This window comes from Silurus meridionalis, chromosome 4 (assembly GCF_014805685.1).
Source record: "Silurus meridionalis isolate SWU-2019-XX chromosome 4, ASM1480568v1, whole genome shotgun sequence".
In the NCBI taxonomy this organism is placed as follows: Eukaryota; Metazoa; Chordata; class Actinopteri; order Siluriformes; family Siluridae; genus Silurus; species Silurus meridionalis.
Window position 1 is genome coordinate 37,541,842 of NC_060887.1, and position 24,656 is coordinate 37,566,497.

At 39.4% G+C, this 24,656-nt stretch overlaps 1 protein-coding gene and 1 long non-coding RNA gene across 2 annotated transcripts; one reads left to right on the plus strand and one right to left on the minus strand.

Annotated features, from left to right (window-relative positions):
- Nucleotides 1-3,614: 3,614 nt before the first annotated feature.
- On the minus strand, nt 3,615-5,585 carry LOC124384888 (enkurin-like). The gene is made up of 5 exons (XM_046847871.1): nt 5,415-5,585; nt 4,756-4,901; nt 4,379-4,608; nt 4,111-4,257; nt 3,615-3,940 (listed from the first exon to the last, which is right to left on the minus strand). Exons 1-5 carry the CDS (start codon nt 5,504-5,506, stop codon nt 3,767-3,769), a joined length of 789 nt encoding a protein of 262 aa, XP_046703827.1. The 5' UTR covers nt 5,507-5,585; the 3' UTR covers nt 3,615-3,766.
- A 13,105-nt stretch (nt 5,586-18,690) lies between these two features.
- Nucleotides 18,691-20,884, plus strand: LOC124383943. The gene is made up of 2 exons (XR_006925307.1): nt 18,691-18,749; nt 20,808-20,884. It is a non-coding gene; the product is annotated as an uncharacterized LOC124383943 (long non-coding RNA).
- The last annotated feature ends 3,772 nt before the right edge of the window (nt 20,885-24,656 follow it).

The following is a 24,656-nucleotide window of genomic DNA, read 5'->3' on the forward strand; positions in this document are numbered from 1 at the left end:
GTTTCACAATCAAATATAGATTAAAAACACGTGCATCTCATTAACATTTTACCGTTTCCATGACTACTGGTTCATTCATTTTACATTTATAACTGTTATATTATTTTCAGAATATTTTATTAAATTGTACACACTTTTTATACACGTAATCATATTTTATATCAGTGTTTTCTTTCTTTCTTTTTATTTTGTCAACATTTCAGACAAATGACATTTCAGCAAGTGTAAACATACTGAATGTGCTTATATGTATCTTATATTTCCTGTAATAAAATACAATAAACTAATTATAAGATTAATAAAGCTATTTTTATTATTTGAGTTTAATGAGTAAAAATATCTATAAATACATTTTATTTCTGTTATATTTAATCTGTTGTGATAAAATAATAAGACATAAATAAACTCTATTGAACTGCACATACGTAGTCTGTGTTATTCTTTTACTTTCATTTCATTTCATTCTTCAAGTTTGGTTATAAAATGTACCTGTTTGATTATATTTAAGATTATTATGAAGATAAGACTATTCAATACTTTATTTTATTTTATAAACAGGAAAATAGTAGACATTTTTTAAACAATTATTTAAACACATCTTTATTTTTATTTATTTTTTTAGGTTGTTGGTATTGTTCCAGATCTTTAGTTCACAGAAACGATAAATGAATTAAAATAAAGTTCAAGATGTTTACATTTTTACAAAAGATTTATCCCTAAAAAAGACTTTAATGTTGAATCAGTTTGTTGTTATATTAAGCAACAGAGTTGCCCTGTAAACCTGACAGCCCTTTCAGGAACAGTGACTGTATTAAAGCTGAAACAACGATTGTAAGAAAAAGCGATAGTAATCGATAATGAAATTCAAGGTCAATGTATGCCGTTATCGTTTAGTTGTGCTGCTCAAGTTACGGTTTACGGGTTAGCGTGACGTTAAGGTAACAGAGCCGCACGCGAAATGGTGCATCGAAAGTCATCCAGGGCATGAGAGCATTTTATATTAAACACAACAAAGAAAACTGTAACCTGCAAGTTATTCAAAGATGAGCTTGTGTGGGATAAAAGTACCACAGTGATGCACGAGCACGTGAAAAGAAAACACTAGTGTCATGGATGAAGGTGAAACATCAGCATGGTAAATAAAAACTGTATAATACTCATCATGTGAATATGGTGCAGTTTAATGAAGTGCTATTGTGTAAACTGTTTGTTTGAAACTTCAGGAAAGTTGCACTGGATCTGTTCTGTTGTGACTCGCGAACATCAGGTTGCACAAACAGCTCACACGTGACACAGTGATGGATTCAATCAAAAATGGTTTCCCATTAAATATTTCTGAAAAATTGCTTTAAGGAGAAGCATGTGGACAGGCAGATGGTGATAGATTTTGATAAAAGGATGGAAATAGCAGTGGTGAACACTTATTTAAGGAAGAAGGAGGATCATAGGGTGACGTATAAAAGTAGTGGAAGGTGCACACAGGTGGATTATGTTCTATGTAGGAGATGCAACCTGAAAGAGATTGGAGAATGTAAGGTGTTGGCAGGGGACAGTGTAGCTAGACAGCATCAGATGCATCAGTCTGTTGGAGGGTTTTGGAGGTGATAAAGAAGAGGAGGAGAGTAATGACTAAAAGAAGAATAAGATGGTGGAGTCATGCCGAGGAAGAGCACTACAGACACTTTATCTGCTTGAATGTTGATGATGAAGTAGAGACAAGGTCAGAAGGAGTTGTTCTGTGTTTTTGTGGATTGAGAGAAAGCATACAACAGGGTGGAGGGGGAGCTGTGGTATTGTATTAGAAAGTCAGGTGTGGCAGAGAAGTATGTGAGGGTGGTGTATGAGGACAGTGTGACAGCAGTGTAGTGTGCAGTAGGAACGACAGACTGGTTCAAGGTGGAGGTTGGATTGCATCAAGGATCGTATATGAGCCGGATGTACTGTAGTTTTGGATTCTGTTTTGGAGACAAGGTGAGGGATGCTAGATTGAGATGGTTTGAACCCCCACAATTTCAGAAAAATGACAATTACAAATATATTAAATATGGTTATACAGTATGCATTAATTTTACATTTATACATTTTTATAATTGTATAATTTGTATACTATTTTTATATCTATCTATCTATCTATCTATCTATTTATCTATCTATCTATCTATCTATCTATCTATCTATCTATCTATCTATATTTTTTATTTTTTTTATTATATATAATAAATAATTATACTTCATTTGAATTTTTTTGTCACAATTATAAAAAATTGCATCGCAGCAAGTATTAAAATATAATATTACCTGTGATAAGAAACAGTAAACCGATGATAAGATGAATAAAGCTATTTTTAAACACACAAAGACATGTCGAGCTTCAAATAGTCTTGTTTCAAAACTCAAATGAGTTCAACGAGTAAAAAACTCTTTAAATACGTTCATTTCTTTTATGATCCCAAAATAAGACCAAGATGGCGGCGCGTGCACAACATGAGGCCCAGCGTCTCTCCAGATTTTGCGATTCAGTAGTAATTTCTCTCCTTCAGTACAGTCCTCTCCACTGTACTGATCACTAAGCTCAGTGACCTGGGTATCTGCACCTCCACTTGCAGATGGATTCTGGACTTTCTTACCAACAGACCTCAATCTGTTAGGTTGGGCAACCAGGTATCCTCAACCCTCATTCTGAACACTGGCATTCCACAGGGCTGTGTTCTGAGCCCACTGCTCTACTCCCTGTTCACCCACGACTGTGCTCTTCTGTATAACTACAACATCTTCACCAAGTATGCAGATGACACCACCGTGGTCGGCCAGATCAGCAATGATGATGAATCGGCCTACAGGGAAGAGATCCGAAGCCTGACAGCATGGTGTGCCACCAACAACCTGACCCTCAACGCCACGAAGACTAAAGAGCTCATCGTGAACTTTCGGAAATCCAACAGCAGGAGATATTTCCCAGTCAACATCAATGGAACTAATGTAGAGCGAGTCTCCAGCTTTAAGTTCCTGGGAGTTCACATCTCTGAGGATCTGTCCTGGCACCAGAACACTTCAGCTCTGGTTAGGAAGGCTCAACAAAGCCTGTATACTGGAGAAGTCTCAAGAAAGCTCATCTGTCCCCAGGCATTTTAACAAGTTTCTACCACTGCATCAATGAGAGCATCCTGACCAACTCCATCACTGTATGGTACGGAGGCTCCACTGTGTGTGAATGCAAAGCCCTGCAAAGGGTGGCCAAAACTCATCACTGGCACCCAACTACCTGCTATTGAACACCTTCACCACAGTAGATGCCTGCACATCTCACAACATTATCAAGGACTCTTCACATCCCAGTCACAAACTGTTTAACCTCCTTCCATCAAGAAGGAGATACAAGAACATATGCACCAGAACACCAGCAGGTTCAGGGACAGCTTTTTTCCATCCACCATCACATTACTGAACTCTACACTACACCATTAGATCACTGCATAAACACTGTATATAACTTCTGTACAATTATACATACAATGTACATATTACATTACATATTGCCCTCTCTCCAGGACCTGGTATGCATGTACACACGTGTATAAAGGGTACAACAGGTAATAAAACAGATGAACTCTGCATCATTTCAAGCCCTGCATGTTTATTTCAGACGATGTGTTTACACCTGCAGTGTGAAGATGTAATGCAGACAGGTTTTACAGCACATGCAGGAGAGCAGGTGAATTCAGTGTAGCATGTAGTGTGTCAGTGACGTGTCAGTGACGTGTCGGCATTAGTTTTTAGTGATGTAGATGATTTTGTGTCTCTTGATCAGCTCGATGTCTTTCTCCAGCTGCTTCATTTCTGACTCCAGTCTTTCCTTTTTTTGTTTCTTAGAAATGATGTCCGTGAACAAAGACAGGCCTTGGTACTGATGATTGAGCTCATCCCAGTTCTTCTTCAGTCCCTGATACACACACACACACACACACACACACACACACACACACCCACACACAGCAGAGTTTATGTAAAACAGATGCATGTCTGGGTTACATCTTGAGGTGTGTGTGTTTGTGTACATGTGCATGTGTGAGAGCATGTGATTGAGTGTGTGTTTGTGTGTGTGAGACTCACGTGCAGTATATCCTGTCGTTCCTCTTCAGAGAGCTGCATCATGGCTTCCTCCTTCCTCTTCTTCTTCACGTAGCGATCGTACTCCTCCTGCGCTCTCCTCAACTCCTCCTGCCTCTGTTTCAGGTACTCCGGCACTTTCCCGTAATCCTGACACACACACACACACACACACACACACACACACACACACACACACACACACACACATTTACTATGTACTGATAATACAATCCTTTATTCTGTTCCTTCACACCTTTCTCTCACTCACCTTTCTCTTGATATACTTTGGGACGAGGCCTGAGTTCTCCAGCAGCTCCTTGTCTCCATGTCTGGTGTGTACGGAAGCAGGTTCGGGTTTACGTGGAACTGCCTTTATGTTCTCCACTGCGTTCCTTCTCACAAAGTCTCGTTGGGCGTGTCCTCCGGCGAGCAGCTGCTCGGTTTTGGCCGGGATCGACGGTTTCCTGGGCAGGACCTCTCTGTACAAGAACGGCTTCTCTGAGGAGAACAGTGTGGTGATGTGACTTCATGATACTGTTTCAGGACTTTCATTACATCCTCATTATCATTAGTGTTTGTGTGTGTGTGTGTGTGTGTGTGTGTGTGTGTGTGTGTGTGTGTTGTGCAGCTTTACTGATCTCTTACTTTCAGGAAGTTTGGGTTCTTTGGAGTGTTTCTTCAGGAATTTATCTGGAGAAGACACTTCCACTTTAGCTGGACCCATGGTCCTGTGGGAGGCTTTGTTCAGCTTCTGCTCCTGTTTAACCTGCTCTCTGAACTGTGACATGTATCTGTAAATGAACACATCAACATCAACATTATCATCATCATCATCATTAGAGGTCCATACCTTTAGTTTTTCCAGGTTGCTTCTGTTTTGCTGGAGCAACTAAAAGATCCCCTGTCAATACGAGAGCGACCTCTAGTGGTGTTTGTTTTTATATTATCCGTATTATCTATCATTTATATAATTATATTTATTATTATAATTAATATATTTATATTTATTCCATTACACACATGTTCATGATTAAGTAATATTAATATAATAAAGCCATTCTACAGAAGTGAAAAATTATAACCACATCTTCATCATCATTTTCACCTTTCATTTTTTATATTTAGAATGTAAGAAATTGTTTAACCAGCTGTGTGTGTGTGTGTGTGTGTGTGTGTGTGTGTGTGTGTGTGTGTGTGTGTGTGTACACATTATTAATTTTGTTAGTTTTAATGATATTTATGGAAAGATTCTCCAGTGTCAGGAACAGGAACACGCTCTCTCTGGAGTGTAAATGGACTCTTACCTGGGAGCTTTTTCACTCTTCACCTCCTCTCTGGGAATCAGGTGATAAAAGTTCTCAGGAGGATGCATTACACTCGAGATTGTAGCTTTCATAGGAAACAAACACAACCAAACTCCTCAGAACATCTAAATCAATCGGATGGACGCTTTTATACGTACAGCGATACAACGTGTTTTGTTTATCACGCGAACGGTTGCTTAGCAACAGCTCCGCCTACTGCACGTGTTCAACACGCAGACATTTTTTATCTTGTTTTATTAAAAAATAAACCAATTTTAAAAACAAAACAATCAGGCACGAAATGTATTTATTATATTACTATTGTTATAAAATATATGTAATATTTATATACTGTAGCTACATAGAAATCCGCTGTTTGCGTGAACTTCCTCTAACACGTGGCCATTTTTCTGATGCCGTGTACCACGTGACAGAGTTTACGTAACGTAGATGGCGTGTGCACGCGCTGAAAGTAAATATTGTCTATTCACGCAAATCATTAATTATTTCACTGATAATAAATATTTGTGGAGAAAGTATGTATTTTTGTTTATTTACATAAACGTATCTATTCATCCGCTCTGTCTGCGTGAACTTCCGGTAACACGTACTAGTTCACGTAGCGCGTGCGATTATTACGTAATGTACGTACAAAACGATTTTGTTTGATTGTTTATTTACTACTTATATACTTATTTAAACCTCCCTGTGTGTGTGTGTGTGTGTGTGTGTGTGTGTGTGTGTGTGAAACAGCTTATTTTGGTTCTTAGTGATGTCATTAATCTTTTACAGGTTGTCGATTTGTTTGTAAGTAGAGAAGGCTATATGTACAGTACTGTGAAATGATGTTATAAAAATCTTTAAGTAGTATTTGTTCATTTTATGATATTTGTATCATCTCTACTCCATTTTAATTCACGAATTCTTTCTTTATCTTTCTAAATCGCGGAGATGGTAGTGCTGCCGGAAGCTGGTGCGCACTGTCGTACGCCGCGGCTTGTGGTCGTAAAGTCGAATGGTCGTAAAGTCGAATGGTCGTATGTTGCCTGTATTTAGATTTATTATAAGTGCATTAATAATCGGCATTTTTAATATTGTGTTGATATTAAATACACTGATATCGTTTGTGCGCTGTAATAAAGTATTGGCACCCCTGCTAAACATAAATAAAAGTCCATTTCAGAGGAATTTAAGCTCACACTTCATAATTTATTATTCTATATATAAATTCTATAATATTATTATTTATTATTATATATCAGATATAGCACACTTCTATACAGTGTATATATATATATATATATATATATATATATATATATATATATATATATATATATATATATATATATATATTTGAATGTGTGTACCAGCGAAAGTATTAATGGAATATATATGGTAGTAATCTGGTTTACTGTGTTCAGCACATTTCTTTCTTCCCCCCATATTATGACTGTAATATTCTCACTTCATTGAGTTGATCTAAAACAGGGGGAAATGTGTTCAAATATATCAGTATTAAAAGGTGGAATGTAAAATGTTAAATATTATAACTACAGTGCTTTATCAGGTAATAAACACCTAAAACACACCAAGTTTCCAGCAGGTGTAACTGTTTTTACAGCTACTATCAAATTACCTACAGCTCCTACAACCTTTATATAGATCTTTATGGAAATCTTTAAAAGCCTTAACTGGAGCCTAATCTACTTTAAATCCCCAACTAATCACTAATGCCACTGAAACATCATTTTGTCCTCCTGAGATCTTTTCCCTAAAAAAAAATAAATACATAAATAACAACAAACAGTTGTTTATTGTTCAAAATGAACAAACTGATGTACCATCCAATCTTCAGTTAATCTGCTCGCTCATTCTTGTCTATGACAGCATTATATTTGTGTATAAAGATGTTTCAGTAAAGTAACGTTCTTCTTATGGGAGGGCTGGGCGATAAATCGATTTTATCGATTAACTCGAATGTGTAGTTTACATCGATATGTTTTAATAAAAATCGGTTTTCTCTTTAATGTCCGCCGACGGTCTCCTCTGGGCTTCCATAGTTTTGAACGGACTCCCCCGCGCGTTTGCTATAGAGATACACAAACAACATGGCAGCGAGCAAGCAAAGGTAGCAGTAGCATCAATTTACTGCAGCATCTCAAACAGAGGCATGCTGTCGAGTGGGAGAGATGTAGTGCCCTACGAAGTAAACAAGACCGCGTCAGCACAAGACTGCGCTTAAGCAGCCACATCCTGAAAATACACGGTTAAGCAGCCGCACTTTGTTTAGTGTTGCGCGTCTAATCGTACACTTCCGGTACGGGTGGTGGGAGCGGTCAAAATACCTGTAAAGACGCTTCAGAACCGCGTTTCCATTAAGAAACAGAACAATCAGAGCATTTAAATTACCACATTCAAACACTCATAAAACATTTTTTTGAGGTTTGCTCAATCTTTCAAATAATTCTTATTTAGAATCTCCCTGTCTATTATATTCTTATTTCAAATTTCAACTCATTTTACTGTGGAGTCTTGGAGAAAAGTAAAGACAAAATCACTCCAAACCTCAGGTGAATTTTCAATCATGTTCCACATTTAAACACTCATAACATTTTTCTTTGTAGGTTTGCTCATTTTATGTTATGTTACGTTCTATTTTCACAATTTACAATGGCTTGTTGTTTCTGATTGCACTTTAACCCATTTGATAAAGTTAAAACTTTTTTTTTGAACATTTGCTTTGTCATATGCAGGTTGAGGGGGAAAAAAATCGATTTAAATCGCAAATCAGATTTTTTTTAGGCCATATCGCCCAGCCCTACCTTATGGGTTTGTTTTCCTGAGACAGTGTTTCCTGTAAATGTTTTCAGTCTATGGGAGTGAAGTTTGGCAGTTCTCACCACCCTCCGATCTGACACAGATCAGTGTCCATACCAGACTGTAATACAGCTTGTCATAATGCTCTCAATGGTGCAATGGTAGAAGTTCACCAGGACGTGTGTAGAAAGATGGTTTTTTTCAGAGCCCTCAGGAAGAAGAGGCACTAGTGGAAGATGTGTTAGTAAAGTCAAGTACTGATGTAGGTGAGGAGACCCAACGGTGTTCAATAGGGTTGAGGTCAGAGCTCCATAGCAGGAGATCTTTTACTTCAAACAGTGAAAAGCAGATCTTCATAGAGCTGGCTTTGTGCACAGGGGTATTGTCATGCTGGAACTGGTTTGGGTCTTCTAGTTCAAGTCTTCTTCATCTTTTGGCTGCTCCCATTAGGGGTCGCCACAGTGGATCATCCGTCTCCATACCACCCTGTCCTCTACATCTGCCTCTTTCACACCAAATACCTGCATGTCTTCCCTCACCACATCCATAAACCTCCTCCTTGGCCTTCCTCTTTTCCTCCTTCCGGGTGTCTCCATCCTCAGCATTCTTCTACCAATATAACTCATGTCCCTTCTCTGCACATGTCCAAACCATCTTAATCACACCTCCCTCACCTTGTCACCAAAACATCCTACATGGGCTGTCCCTCTAATAAACTCATTTCTAATCCTGTCCATCGTCGGCACTCACAACGAAAACCTCAACATCTTCAGCTTTGCTACCTCCAGCTCTGCCTCCTTCTTCTTACTCAATGCCATCGTCTCTAATCCAACATCGCAGGTCTCACCACAGTCCTATAAACTTTCCCTTTCATTTTTGCAGATACCCTACTATCACAAATCACTCCTGTCACTCTTCTCCACCCACTCCACCCTGCCTGCACTCTTTTCTTCACTTCTCTAACACACTCTCCATTACTTTGCACTGTTGACCCCACGTACCTGAACTCCTCCACCTTCTCCACCTCTTCTCCCTGCAACCGCACCCCTCCACTGCCCTCCCTCTCATTCACACACATGTACTCTGTCTTACTCCTACTGACTCTCATTCCCCTTCTCTCCAACGCATATCTCCACCTCTCCAGGCTCTTCTCAACCTGCTCCGTACTCTCACCACAAATCACGATATCATCTGCAAACATCATCGTGCAGGGAGACTCCTGTCTGACCTTGTCCATCAACCTGTCCATCACCACTGCAAACTGGAAAGGGCTCAGGGCTGATCCTTAATGCAGTACAACCTTCACCCTGAACCAGTCCTACTGCACACTTCACTTCTGTCACACTGTCCTCATACATGTCCTGCACCACCCTCACATACTTCTCTGACACACTTGACTTCCTCATACAATACCACAGCTCCTCTCTTGGCACCCTGTCGTACGCTTTCTCTAAATCTACAAACACAGAATGCAACTCCTTCTGTCCTTCTCTGTCCTTCTCCATCAACATCCTCAAAGCAAATAAGGCATCTGTGGTGCTCTTCCTCGGCATGAAACCATACTGTTGCTCACAGATGGTCACCTCTTCTCTCAGCCTGGCTTCCACTACTCTTTCCCATAACTTCATGGTGTGACTGATCAAATTAATTCCCCTGTAGTTACTGCAGGTCTGCACATCTCCTTTATTCTTAAAGATCAGTACCAGCACACTTCTTCTCCATTCCTCAGGCATCCTCTCACCTTCCAGAATCTTGTTAAACAATCTGGTTAAAAACTCCACTGCCATCTCTCCCAAACATCTCCACGCCTCTACCGGTATGTCATCTGGTCCAACCGACCATCCTCTTAATCGCTGCTCTCACTTCCTTCTTACTAATCCTATCTACATTCTGCTTCACCAACTCCACATCCTCCAACCTTCTCTCTCTCTGATTTTCCTCATTCATCAGCTGCTCAAAATGCTCCCTCCACCTTCTCAACACACTCTCCTTACTAGTCAACACATTTCCATCTCCATCCTTTACTGCTCTAACTTGCAGCACATCCTTCCCAGCTCGGTCCCTCTGCCTGGCCAATCGCTATAAATCCTTTTCTCCTCCCTTATTGTCCAACCTCTCCTACAGCTCCTCATATGCCTTTTCCTTGGCTTTTGCCACATCCCTCTTCACCTGCTGCTGCATCTCCTTGTACTCCTGTCTACTTTTCTCAGCTCTCTGTCGGTCCCACTTCTGTTTTGCAGTCTCCTAGTTCAAGTGAAGGAACAATTTCATGCTACTGAATCCAAAAACTTTCTGTAAAATTGTGTCTTCAGCTTTGCGATAACAGTTTGGGACAGAAGCACATATGGCTGGAAAAGTCCGGTGTCCCAATACTTTTGTCCATATAGTGTACTTTATCATTGTTTCACATATTAACCATAAATGATCACATTTAAGCTCTAAAATTACACTTTAATGTTTTTAACTGAACGAAATCCTAAAGAGTGATATTTAAATAATCACATAAACACTGAGATAAACATTTTATATCAGTAATCATGCTGTTTTTATGCTCAAACTCCATCACAAATCACACACGATAAGAAAACATCTAATTAACAGTACACATCCAGTGTTCTTTTACATTCAGCAGCTTAACAAACGGAAACTCTTTTACAGGGGACACGATTATTTTTGAGCATTACAGAAACATTGTGGCAACATCATATTTAACATTACGTTGTAGAATATTAACTATTTAATACTGATTTATATTGTATTTTTTATGTTTTCCTTCTTTTTTTTTTAAAGAACTGTTTATAATGTGAGAGATGAAGCAGGTCCCTGACCTTCACTTCCATCCTGAGACACATTTTATTTATTATTTGCATTGGAAATGTTTGGATAAGAGTGAGATCTTTTTCTTGGAAGAAGTCTAGATGATGTTATAGATCATATTATATGTCAAAGCCTTGAGAGAACAAGTCAGAGAAGAGATCTGTTTTGAGAGTTTTGAGATTATTAGTTGTCAGACTGTTTCTGCCAATTCTTCTACTGCTAATAATTATAACTATAATTTCACATATATGTTTGATTTACAGTTTAACACCATGTACATGTAAATTCGTCATGATTTTCTGATTGTGGTGTCAGAGTGTGTACAATGTTTGGTGTTGGCACCAGTAGATGGCAGTCTATAACAGCACCTGACTTATTCCTGTGTACAAATAAAAGATTGTAAAGCTTTATAAACCCTCACAGTGTAATATAGAGAGGAAAACACTTTCCTCACACTTCCAGGTAAATCTGTTCCCTCTGTGTGGTCAGTGGAAATGAGCTGATAAAACATGGACACAGGTCCAGTAATGATGTGGTATTTTAATCATCACCAGGTGGAATATACTGAGAGAAAACTCTTTTTCCAGGGGTTTGAGTGTCACCTGTTTCCTCTGTTTCACAATTATAAAAGCATATCAATGAACCTTGCAGAGTTCAGAGTGGAAAAAGATCAGTTATCTTCAACACTATTATCATCATAATGTATTCATCATTATCATCATCATCATTGCTGTTGCATTTCAAAGCCATTTTAGTTGTAATATTTGTAGGACGCCTTCTTTTCCATCACGAGCAGGTAACTCAGTCCTCCCTGTGATCCAGTGTGAAAGAATGAAGTTTGAATAAATCTTGCTGAATGAAATAAATAAATAAATAAATAAATAATTACACACTGATGTGCAGTGCAATAAAATTTACGTTTTATTATGTAATTACAACAAACTCAATATTTCAGAAATTAATGTATTTATAGACATTTTTACTCATTAAACTGATTTGATTTTAGGAACAGGACTATTTCAAGCTCGACATGTCATTCATTCATTCATTCATTCATTCATTCATTCATAGATAGATAGATAGATAGATAGATAGATAGATAGATAGATAGATAGATAGATAGATAGATAGATAGGCACACACGTTATATACACTTATAAATGATATATACTCTGAGCTGTTAAGTTCTCCTGTTATGCCTTCCCCAGTTCCTCATGACTTTCAGGGGGTCCTGAGTGGTTAGAAGCTTCGAGATGTTCCTCTCCTCCATGTCCAGCATCTCTTTTTCCTGCTCGATTTCTTTTTGTAAAGCTGAGCGATCTGTTCCTCCAGAAGCTCTTGTTCTTTTCTCCAGCTCTCTCAGTCCTGCTCTACAGCCTACTCCACGTCATTATAGTGTTTCAAGGATTCCTGGAGCTTGGTGAGATCCTGGAGATGTTTGTTGTTCTCGTTACTGAGATGAATAATCTTTTTCCTCAGACTTTCTTTCTCAAGGATAATCTGATGTATTGTTTCGACTGTGTCCACCAGCTTCTTCTCTAAACTCTCGATTTCACGAGCCTGCTTAGATTCTAGTTTCTGCCGCCTTCTGAAGAACATAAAACAACTCATTTTCAACTGCAAACTCGCAAATGAGCACGTCCAGTCCCACTTATACAGAGAGGGGGACACTGTGACGTCACACGGGGAGTTTTCACACCGTCAATCTGTCAAAAACAAAACAAAAATACTCCATAGAATTGATCCTGCTAAGCATGTTTCGGAAAGATTTAAGCTGAATATTTTATATTTCTGTGAATTCTGTGGTCAAGAAAAAGAAACCATATTTATAAGAAAAAGTGGACTCAACATTTAACATTTTATTAATGACTTCGAATTGTATGTGAATCTCTCGAAATAAACAAAAAACAAAAAAGCACTGAACACATGTAATGCTCTGAAAACTGAAATTTATTTAATATACATTTTTTATGTAGTGTATTTATTTATTTATTTATTTATCTATTATTTTTTTCTGTAAGTGTAAATTTAACATGAGTATGTAATACCTCTTGTTCTTTTGGTATTAAAAAATAAAATAAAATACAAAATTTGTCCAATCTCGTTAATCACTTTTGTTAACTTTGTATCTGCAGTCATAAACATTCCGTTTATACTATATCATGTCCACACGGTGGCGCCTTCACAATTAAATGTTTATTTATTTCGGTTATTTTTTTGTTAGTTTAACTTGTTTATTTTTATAATTCATCATTTTTTTATAATATGTATATTTGACTGGTAGACTAAATAAGTTTTTGATTTTTTATGATTTATGTGAGTTTGTGTTATATTAATACATTTCCCATCATATTTGGTGGTACAGGTCACTTCCTGTTCACCTCATGTGAGAAAAAGTCATGATGAGTATTGAAAGCTGTGATGTTTATTGTAAAGTAAGATGTGTTTAATTAAAATATAAGTTTGTGTAAGAAGTTACCACTCTTAGTCTACAAGCAGACAAAGTGGTGTGTAGGTTTATTTTCTGTTTTATGTCTAAATTTAATGTTGTGTCTTTATTTGTAACTGAATGTATTTTGTATATTGATCCTGTTATTCAGTTCTACGGTGTTGATGTCGGTGTTGATGTCAAGTGTAATAAACATCAGTAAAAGAACCTCGGCCTTCAGATTGTGACTGAAGGGTGGTATAGTAAAACACTTCACTGCTTCAGTAAAGGACAAGATCATCACATGGTGAAGCTGTACATGGAAGTCGACCAGCAAGAGATGTTACACATCTATTAAGGGAAGTACCAAGTTTAAAACAAACAAGTTTAAGTTGCACTGATATTTCAGCGTTGATTTGGAGATAAACTGGACATTTCCTTTATCAGTAGCTTACTGAGAAACTATAAAGACTAAGTTGATAAGCAAATGTTCATTGGACATTGAGGAGACTGAGTTTGACATTTTTGAAGTGACTTTTAAATGTTTACATGTGCACATTACATAGTATCTTGATGTTGCTGTAATACAAACTAGTGATTATATTTCTTGTTCTATTGTTATTGTAATTTTCAATTTTGGGTTACGTAACTCTAGCCTAATAGCTAATCACTAGATCTTTCAATTACTTTACAAGAATCACGTCATATAGTGCAGCACGTAGTCAATAATGCATTATATAGCACAAGGTCACAATGTCAGACACAAAAAAATACAGAGCTATCCTCAAAAAGTAGTAATGCAAATCCTACTACTCAAGAAGATGACAGCGTAGAGCAGGTCATCACATTACAGCAAGCTCAAACAAGTCAACCACAGTCTCAGGAGGGAGCTGATAGTACAAAACCACCAAGCATAAGAAAAGGTCAGCGTTCACGCGCTCTTACAGAAAGAGGGAAAACACTGCAGGAGGTCAGTTTAAACCAACTAAAGAAAGAATTCGAACACAAGTATAAAAGATGGAATTAAAACATCAACTGTTTTAAAAGAGCCTTAAAGAACAATGATGAGGAACTGACAGGTGACGTAGCTGTGACATAGCTTCCTGTGTTTGACTTGTTTGTCACGAGTTCTGTGTTTCTCTCTGCATTTTCAAACAAACTTTACTATCCTTTTTTCCTCTATTACAGTTTTTTGGATTGCTCAAGCACGATTTTCAAAACAGGGCCTGTGTTGTCAAAACACTACACACAATTAGCACAACCACACACCAATTAACAAAACACTACAGATTACTTGCATAATTAAACACTCTTGTAAAAACTATACACTTCTGTTTAAAAACCACACTTTGTTACCATATGAAACACACACGTTTCACATTACTATACTCTGTTTGCACGAGTTACACTCTGCTGTGATAAACCTAAAACACTTTTAGCACTTCTACTTCCCTATGATTAGAGTAGGCTTCCATCACCTTGAAAAGAAAACGTCTTGAATGACGAATCCATCCTTGCATTGCTGCTACCTCCATCTGGTCACAGGCCTCCTCCATGGCTTGGATGAGGGGTACCTCAGCCTGGAGACGGAGATCATATACCTTCCACCGCCATGCCGAGAAAAACTCTTCTATAGGGTTGAGGAATGGAGAGTATGGTGGAAGATATAGGACGGTGAAATGTGGATGTTGCTGAAACCAGTTCTGAACCAAAGCAGAGCGGTGGAAAGACACCTTGTCCCAGACAACAATGTATTGCGTATGTTCGATTTGATTTGCTGCTGTTATGTTGTGCAATTGGCCAATAATGTAAGTATGAGTGCTGTGTTGTAAGGGCCCATATGGGCATGGCGGTGGAGGACCCCATTCTGTGTAATAGCTGCACGGAGTGTTATATTACCCCCACGTTGCCCTGGGACATTGACTATAGCCCTGTGGCCAATGATGTTTCTTCCCCTCCTTCGTGTTCTCGACTGGTTGAACCTCATCTACGTAAATGAACTCATGCTGGATCTCCTCTCCATCCATTCGTAAAACTCTCTGAAGAACAGTGTCATGCAAAATTGTGTAGTTCAGTGTAGATCTAGTATACATATTACAGTACAGTAAAAGATTATGAGACAGTATGCAATACCACACTGCTAAAGTGAATACATACCTCTGCATAATCATGCCACAGTTGTTTCACCCTTTCGGAATTGCGCTCGAAAGGCACTCGATAAATTTGCTTCATTTGAATATGTTTTTTTTTTAGGATGCGTGCCAGTGTTGATGTTGAGACCTGATGGATATTGTTGAAACTGGCATGGTTATTAACAACGTTAGCTTGGAGCTGATTGAGTGTTATAGCATTGTTGTCCAAAACCATGTTTACTATCTCCCTCTCTTGCTGTTCTGTGAACATAGGAGGCCTTCCCCTTTGTCATTCCTGACCCTCAATCCTATGTAGCAAAAGAAAACAGTATACAATAGTACAGTAATTTTACAGGAAAAAGTAACAGAAGTGCTGATAGTGAATAGAATACAGTAATGTGAGCAGTTACTGAAACCGTGCAGATGTTTTTGATATGATGATATTTTTACAATACCTATTTTCCAGTCGAAATGTTCTTATCTCACTTGCCACTGTGTATCGGCTTAGATATGGCTCCCTCAGCGTCAGGCCGTGGTTGACAACATGGTCAACCAGTGTTGCGTGGATCTCATTTGTCAGATTCGGTCCTCTTTGAGCACCTTCTTGTCTTCCTCTTCCTCTTCCTCTACCTCTACCTCCAGCACAGCCTGTTGATTCCTCCTCTGTTGATTCCTCTTCCTCCCCTTCCTCTACCTCCTTGTCCTCCTCTTCGTTCTTCTCGTTCTCCTCCTCGTCTTACTCTTTCTCTGACTCTTTCCATTGTGCTTGAAGACCAATAAACTCACCTGCTGCTTTTTATAGTGCTTATACGCCTGATTGGTGTGTCTACAATTAAGCAAACAAGTGTTTGCACACCTGATGACTGTGTTGAACCAATTGGTTGGACGGTGCAGTAATTTGACAATCAGTGCTTTGGTATTGCAAGGAAGTGACTTCATGATAGATTTTTGTGTGTAATGTATGTTAAGTGTGTTTAGTGTTTTGCGAATCACTGTGTGTAGAGCAGGGGTGGCCAACCAGTCAGAGACCGAGAGCCACATTTTTTACCGTGTTACCGCAAAGAGCCACATCATACACATGGGCACACATGAACATCACCCATCCCTTCCTCTTACACACACACACACACACACACACACACACACACACACACACACACCTCTGCTCAGACAGATTTATTGTAAATGTCACACACCAACATAATGACAGAAATTGACTCCTACAGTTCTAAGACCACAGGACAGTCATTTTCAACAATGAACATTGTGTGCACTGTCTCACACACACAAACTCTTAGTTTAACCAAGTCCACAAACAAAAATATAATAATTTACAATAGCGTTTTTCTTTTACTATGCATGTTACTTAGTGGGACTTTTGGCATTCCTTGCCTTGAACAATCAACTTCAAATCTGCCTCGTATTCCTTTGTTGCCACTCGAAGCAATTCTTTCACATGGGGGTCAGTCAGAACAGATCGATGCTTTGATTTCACGTGTTTCAGGGTAGAAAACAAGGACTTTTTTTTTAATGTGCGTGTTCACTTCGCTTGAGTGTAATATGGTATTTTCGTCAAATGCGCATGTGCGTGAGATGAATATACCGGCGGGGGGGCAATTAATTTTTTACAAGGGGCCACATGAGAAACCTGAATTGTGTCAGAGGGCCACACCAACGATAATATTTTAGGGATGCACCGAAATGAAAATTCAATTCAAAAGGCAATGAAATCCAAAATTTTTTGTGTTATGCCTTTTGCCTTGGCACCATCACTGGAAAACTTTCCTGCCTTTCCGCTACAGACGGAGTGCGCATGCTCGGATTGATTACTTTTCTGCGCTGTGTTCTTCTCATATTTAGAAGGCAATCCGGATGTTTGGATTTCAGGTGATAAACTAAACCCGACTTGGAGAAACTCTTTGCAGATACAACCCTTCTTGAAATTTCAGCATTGCATGTTTTGCAAATCGCTCTACACACACCGCAGACATGTTGCTCTTATCCAGATAACCGTGTGCTGCTGCGCTTTTTTATTGCGTCATTACAATTCTGTTTTGTCTGATATACCGCAAAGTTTCCCAGTAGGGGCAAGCTCATTTAAGTCTTAAAATTCAGACTATCACTAGGATTCAGACTATCACTAGTGTTTACTATATTCATTGCCTCTCACTCATATCTCTGTATCCTAAATCTGTTCGTGATTATAAGCACTATGCCGGCTGTGTGTCCGCCTTTGAGCACAGGTGAGGACTCGTTTGAGTTGCAAACGGTGGCGTTGGAGATGGAGGCTTTGGAGAAACAGATTCGTGAGCTGCATGCAAAGCATACCCAGCTGCGAGAGCGGAAAGCGGTGCTGGAAACATCCCGGGCAGACGCTCACTTGTCCCAGGTAAATTCCCGGGTTGAACCTAACACTCCCAGCACCTCAACTCAGTGTGTTTCTCTGCCCAGGCCCAGCGCACCTACAACGCGGCCCGCCCAGGTATTGTTCACTCCGGCACCAAGGCACCACGGACCCTGGATGCTGCAGCAGCGGAAGACACGAGCCAAGCCCCGGTCGAGAACGTCTTCACCGCCAACACCACCGGCCTTCGAGATCTCGACCGAGAACCGCGTCGCCCTTCTCCGTGAGACGGAACGCGATACTATGATTCTTGGAGATTCCATCGTCCGGCATGTCCGTGCTACCGGAGCCAAAGGTAAGGTGCACACTCGCTGTTTTCCTGGTGCTCGTGTTTTTGATGTCGCTGCTCAGGTACCTGCGATCCTGAACGAGAACTTCTGAGCGGTTGTTCTTCATGCCGGAACGAACGACACGAGGCTGAGGCAAACGGAGATCTTAAAGAGGGATTTCAGGATCCTGGTGGAGACGGTACGCAGCACATCACCCACAACGGGGATCATAGTGTCAGGACCTCTTCCCGCTTACCAGCGAGGGGCTGAGAAGTTTAGTAGACTCCTTGAACTAAATGAATGGTTACAGTCATGGTGTCGAGAGCACAACTTCTCTTTGTTAATAACTGGAACTGTTTCTGGGAGTGTCCTAGGTTCTTCCGCCCTGATGGCCTGCACCCCAGCAGAGTTGAAGCAGCAGTGCTATCAGATAACATCTCTAGGATACTTCACACCATCTGACTGGTAAAACATCAGGAAATTTACGACTATGAGAACATTTATACAACAGACCAAATAGTTACAAGTTCACACACAGCCCAGTTTATAGAAACCGTATCTATTCCTCGTGAAGCAAAACCAAGAATTAAATACACAAGATCCAGAAATAATCTTATTGCAGTTAAAACTGAAAAATGGCAGATAAGCAAACACCAAAAAGTTCTAAAGTTTGGTCTTAAACGAGTCGACACCGTCAGGATATGTTTATAAGCATGAGCCCCGTCAGACTGGTCATGGGGGGGTTTAGCAACCATTTATAGTGTCTCTCTTAATGTTAGTCAGAGATTAGGATTCAGCTTTAAATCATTTAAAGTGCTCGTCCTTAAAATTGTACTTTTAGACATACATAGAAAACTCGCTCTGGTCACCGTTTACAGACCCCCAAGGCCCTAAGCTGATTTTTTGCTTGTTTTCTTTCAGACCTCTTGATCGATTTTGATAAAGTGCTGCTTATAGGAGTGTTTAATATTCATGTAGATGATGTAAACGATGCTCTAGGATTATCAATGCATACATATTCTCTGGTCATCTCCAAAGGTACCAACTTTAAAGATGTGTTTAGCACAAATGGCTAATCTTCTCCCTTTGGAAAAACTTACGTATGACTTACAGAATAAAATGTATTCTGGTGGATATGGGCCCCTTTGTGGGATTTACTTACTCTGCAGGCAAGACCCTAGATTTATGTTCTTCTTTTTTTTGTGTTTTGTTTTGTTTACCCATTTGTAGATGTTTCCATCCTGTTTTGATTTGCCCTTTGCCTTTCCATGGTCACTTTCCCATATTAGCATTATATTGTTGTTATTAATATGCTTGAGTGTATGCTGTGTGTGTTGACTGATTGGCTCTGTTGTTATTTTGTTTTAGTGAAAAATAAAGAAAAAAAAATATATATAAAAAAAAAAAAGGTTAGAGAACAAGCACCTGCACCTTGGTATAATAGTCATACGCATGCCCTAAAGAGAACAGCCCGTAATCTGGAGAGAAAATGGAGGAAAACTAAATTGGAGGTACCGTATTTTTCGGACTATAAGCCGCTACTTTTTTCCTACGCTTTGAACCCCGCAACTTAAACAATGAAGCGGCTAATTTATGGATTTTTCCTGGGTTTTCCCGGTTTCACAAACTTCAAGCCAAAAAACTGAGCGACATAACATTAGACCAATGAAATTTCCGAAGGGAAACGAAAAAACACACCTTACCTGTGTTCTGAGCTGCACGGCATCGGAGAAAAAACTTTTTTTTTTAAACGCACGACGATGCCAAAATATAAACTCACCTCATGAATATTATGGACCTTTGAAGAAGTAGATGTTGAACTCGCAAACATCCCGTACCATCTAGGGACGTACCAGTGCCAATGGGATCCCACTACATGTGTGGAGTTTTGACATTGGACCTCCTGGAGTGTTTAAAGGCTCTGGCATGGAGAAGCTGGTGCTGGATCTGTGATGATCGCAAATGTTGAGCTATTTTATGAGTTGCTCAGTAGCTCCTAGTTTTATAACCATAAAGACTGTATAAGACTGTAGAAAGAACATTACTTATAATCTTATACTCCAGTACTCATGTTAGTTCTCACTCTCCAGTGTTCTGTATAGTTAGAAAGATTATAGAAAGATTTATGATCAAACTCTTGATGTCACCCAAGTGAGGATGGGTTCCCCTTTTGAGTCTGGTTCCTCTCAAGGTTTCTTCCTCATAACAGCTAAGGGAGTTTTTCCTTGCCACAGTCGCCATGACTGCTCATCAGGGATAAATACACACCATTTACATTGACTGTTGATTTCTGTAAAGCTGCTTTGAGACAATGTATGTTGTGAAAAACGCTAAAGAAATAAACTTGAAACTTGACTTGAGTGACAACACGCCAAAGGTTACTCCTGGGCCCTTGAGCAAGGAAAGAACAGAATAAAGGATTGTATCATCAGCACATAGTAAATGTGTGTGTGTGTGTGTGTGTGTGTGTGTGTGTGTGTGTGTGTGTGTGTGTGTGTGTATGTTTCTGTGTGTGTGTATCAGGGACTGAAGAAGAACTGGGATGAGCTTCATCATCAGTACCAAGGCCTGTCTTTGTTCACGGACATCATTTCTAAGAAACACAGAAAGGAAAGACTGGAGTCAGAAATGAAGCAGCTGGAGAAAGACATCGAGCTGATCAAGAGACACAAAATCATCTACATCACTACACACTGCAGGTGTAAACACATCGTCTGAAATAAACATGCAGGGCTTCAAATGATGCAGAGTTCATCTGTTTTATTACCTGTTGTACCCTTTATACACGTGTGTACATACATATTCGGTGATGTGGATGTGTTCCCTTTGGAGTCTGGTTCCTCTCAAGGTTTCTTCCTCATGTTATCTTTTTCATTGTCACAGTCACCACTGGCTCACTGTCTTTTATACAACTTTATAACCACTTTATTTCTGTAAAGCTGGTTTGAGACAGTGTCCATTGTTAAAAGCTCTAAACAAATAAAAAATTAATTGAATTGGTGAAGCAGTGGATTTTCACATCCAGCACTCAGACATTCAGCACTGGTCCTCCTCAAGGATGTGTGCTGTTCCCGCTGTTTTTTTTTTTAATATACACAAAAGGCTGCATTTGTGCGGACTCATCTGTGAAGATCCAGAAATTTGCTGTTGACACCACAGTCATCTGTCTAATCCAGGAAGTAGATCAGCTCTGGTGTACATTTACATGTACTTAAGTATATTTTTCTGGTATCAGTACTTTACTACTTATTTTAAAGTAAGTTTTTTTTATTTTTTACAACTTTTTACTTTTACTCATTACATTTTGTACAAACATATTTTACTTTCTACTTCTTACATTTTCAAAACAGGCTCGTTACTTTAGTTTTAATCTATTTGGTGAAATGTCAATATTATTTTCTCTCATTGTGCGGCTTTTTCAATCTCCCACTGGTGAATAATTTCCTGTCTCTCACACACCACAGATGTAGACTAGTTTATAAAGATAACAATGAACAAGGCAGAAGACAGTAAGAAGTGTGGGGTTTATGTGGATGAGACAGAGGGAGTCAGTGATGGAAACATGACTGGAGAACAGAGACATTCCTGATCACCTGATCATCATCATCATCTTTTCTCTGCTTGTGTTCTATATGGTGGATCTTCAGCCTGGATACATTTATTAGATATCAAAATTTTAATATATTAATTAGGGCTGTTGAAATTAACATGTTAATAATGTGTTAACGCAAATTCATTTTAATTGCACACAATTTTTTTACGCGTGATTAATGCAGCTTTTATATTTGTTGACCATTTTTATTAAAAATATTATTCATGTTTATTTATGACATCCTTTCTTTATTCAGATATAAAAAAATAAAAAACTTCACAGAAAAATGATTTTGAATCAGTAAATATGTTTTTACTTTGTGCCAAGTCTCAAATCAGCATCAAAATCCACCATGATGAACATAATTAACCCTCTGGGGGTCGACAAACATGCCGACGCGTTTTATGGCATTTTTTTCTCATAACGCCGAAACGGACTTACAGTTTTTTTGGATTGCTTACACACTATTACACTATTAGCAAAACCTTACACTCAAGAGGCAAAACATCAGCCTATATTTGCACAACTATAAGCACATTGTCAACCTCACACTAGTTGCAAAACTCTACACACAGTGATTTGCAAAACACTAAACACACTTAACATACATTACACACAAAAATCTATCATGAAGTCACTTACTTGCAATACCACTGACTGTCAAATTACTGCACCGTCCAAACAATTGGTTCAACACAGTCATCAGGTGTGCAAACACTTGTTTGCTTAATTGTAGACACACCAATCAGGTGTATAAGTGTGGTAGTGAGAACATTCACATGGTTGGGCGAAATTAGTGGGTCTATAAAAGGAGCAGTCAGTGTCTGGTGAGGAGTGTGTTTTCCTGAACACTGGTTATGTCACCGGATACCCGGCCCAGCTGGGAGAGGTTCATGTGTGTGGCTTGAGGAATCCAGCCATTAGGTTAAAATCATCCCACTTCCTCGTTTGGAGTTTTGCGGCACATCGGGACCTGGTTGAACCGGAAGTGAGGAACCGAGAGCCGTTGTAGTGGGCTGTCTTCTTCGTAAGTCTTACCAGGGCTGTCTTGCCGGGCCTGTCTTCTCATCAGGCTGTCTTCTTGCTGGGCTAGCTTTGTGGTTGCTTTGCTTAGCTGTCTAGCTGTTTGGTTGCTTCGCTGCCTGGCTGTCTTGTGGTCTGCGGGTCGCTAAAGACGGAGTGACATTGCATCGGTGTGCATGCTATCTACGTGCGGAGCATCAGCGTGAGACGCATGTCCTGGCCATACCGTGCTATAGCTAACGGCTTACTGAATCAGCCAGGGAGCTAAATGCTAGCACATTTGTTGACTGTGTGCTTTATTTATATACATGTTTATGTGAGTGTGTTCATCTCAGTGCTCCACACTGTGAGGGTCTGCTGAGAGGTGGCCTGAGAAACTGCTGCTATACATATCTGTTTATTTGAGGAGTTTGAAGATCTGGATGCTACCCAACAGCTAGCGGAATGTTAAGAGGTCATGTGTTTATTTTATGAGGTGTATTGAATAGAATTTGCTGTTTTTATTCCTGTTGTACTGTCTTTTGTGCTTGTCATTTTCCTTCTGTGATTGTTTAGTGTGTGTGTGTGTGTGTGTGTGTGTGTAAATTGATTTGACCATACTGTGGTTTGCTTCTTCTCCTGGTGTCTGGGAGACCAGTTCTAGATTGGTGGTGGTTTCCTTCGGTGTGCAGTGGTTGACAGGTGGGGTTGTGGTGTCGTATGAGTGCACGTGTGTTTGCTGTGGATAGGAGATCATTAGAGTAAGGTCCCCAGCCCTGGAGTCCAAGCATTCTTGCGTTGTATATTATGTATGGTGCGATGTAATTTTACGAGTTCTTAATAAACTGTGTATTATACCTCTGTCTCATGTCCTGACTCAGCTGTAGATGAACCTGAGTGCCTTGTGCATTTCTTTATAAAGGGTTATCCCTGGTAACTGAGCCCCTGGGGTGGTGTGGCCATTATCTATTATCTATTTATCTATTTTTAAAAGTCAACATTTCTATTAGTAAAATTTTTAAATCTAGTTACATTTTATTGTTAAAGTCTTCAATAACCTAAATATTCTCGATTTTCAGGAACGAGTTGAACTGTGCCCGAATGCCACAATCTGGCGTAGTCGGCAGGATACAGTTGTTGTTTAATGGACAGAGACATTGGTAAAATCTTTTTGTTTTATTGCATTGTGGTGCCTGTTGGTGCAGAATTTTATGTTGCTCTCCAGGAGGCTTTTTTTTCCAGGAAGTAACAAGATAGGGAAACCTTGTTGGAATTTTTACTGGGTTTGATGAACCTTCTGGAGAAAGCGAGAAGTCAGGCACCCCATGCTATTCTTAATGCTGATATTGTTTTACGTGATCAATTTGTTGAATGTGTTTGATAGTACACTTCGTCGGAAGTTAAAGCAGCTGATTCGAAGACAGCCCACTGCAACATTGCTGGAGGTTTGGGGCGAGACTATTCGTTGGGAGTGTGAGGGACCGCCTGGTGGTATGACGGGTAGGAGTCAATCTGTACCGTTGGTAAGTTGAATTCAGTATGGGGTCCAGGGAGGGACTGATGTGAGTTATGGGGAGCAGTCTTTGGAAATGCGTGAACTGCGAGAGTTATTGTGTCGGTAGCAAGTGTAATTTGATCAGCTTACTCAAGCAGTGTCTCAAAGTAAGTATTTTAGTGATCGATCTCCCCGTTTATCGTCTACAATTTATCTGTGTCAACAACCAGGACATATGGCTCGAAATTGTGCATGGGAAAATCACCCTTCTCATTCCCCCCTC

Coding starts and splice junctions, on each gene's coding strand:
- LOC124384888 (XM_046847871.1), bottom strand. CDS start 5,506: ATGAAAGCTACAATCTCGAGTGTAATGCATCCTCCTGAGAACTTTTAT. Junction 4,902..5,414: donor AAGAGTGAAAAAGCTCCCAG/GTAAGAGTCCAT, acceptor GTTCATTTACAG/ATACATGTCACAGTTCAGAG. Junction 3,941..4,110: donor AACGACAGGATATACTGCAC/GTGAGTCTCACA, acceptor TGTGTGTATCAG/GGACTGAAGAAGAACTGGGA.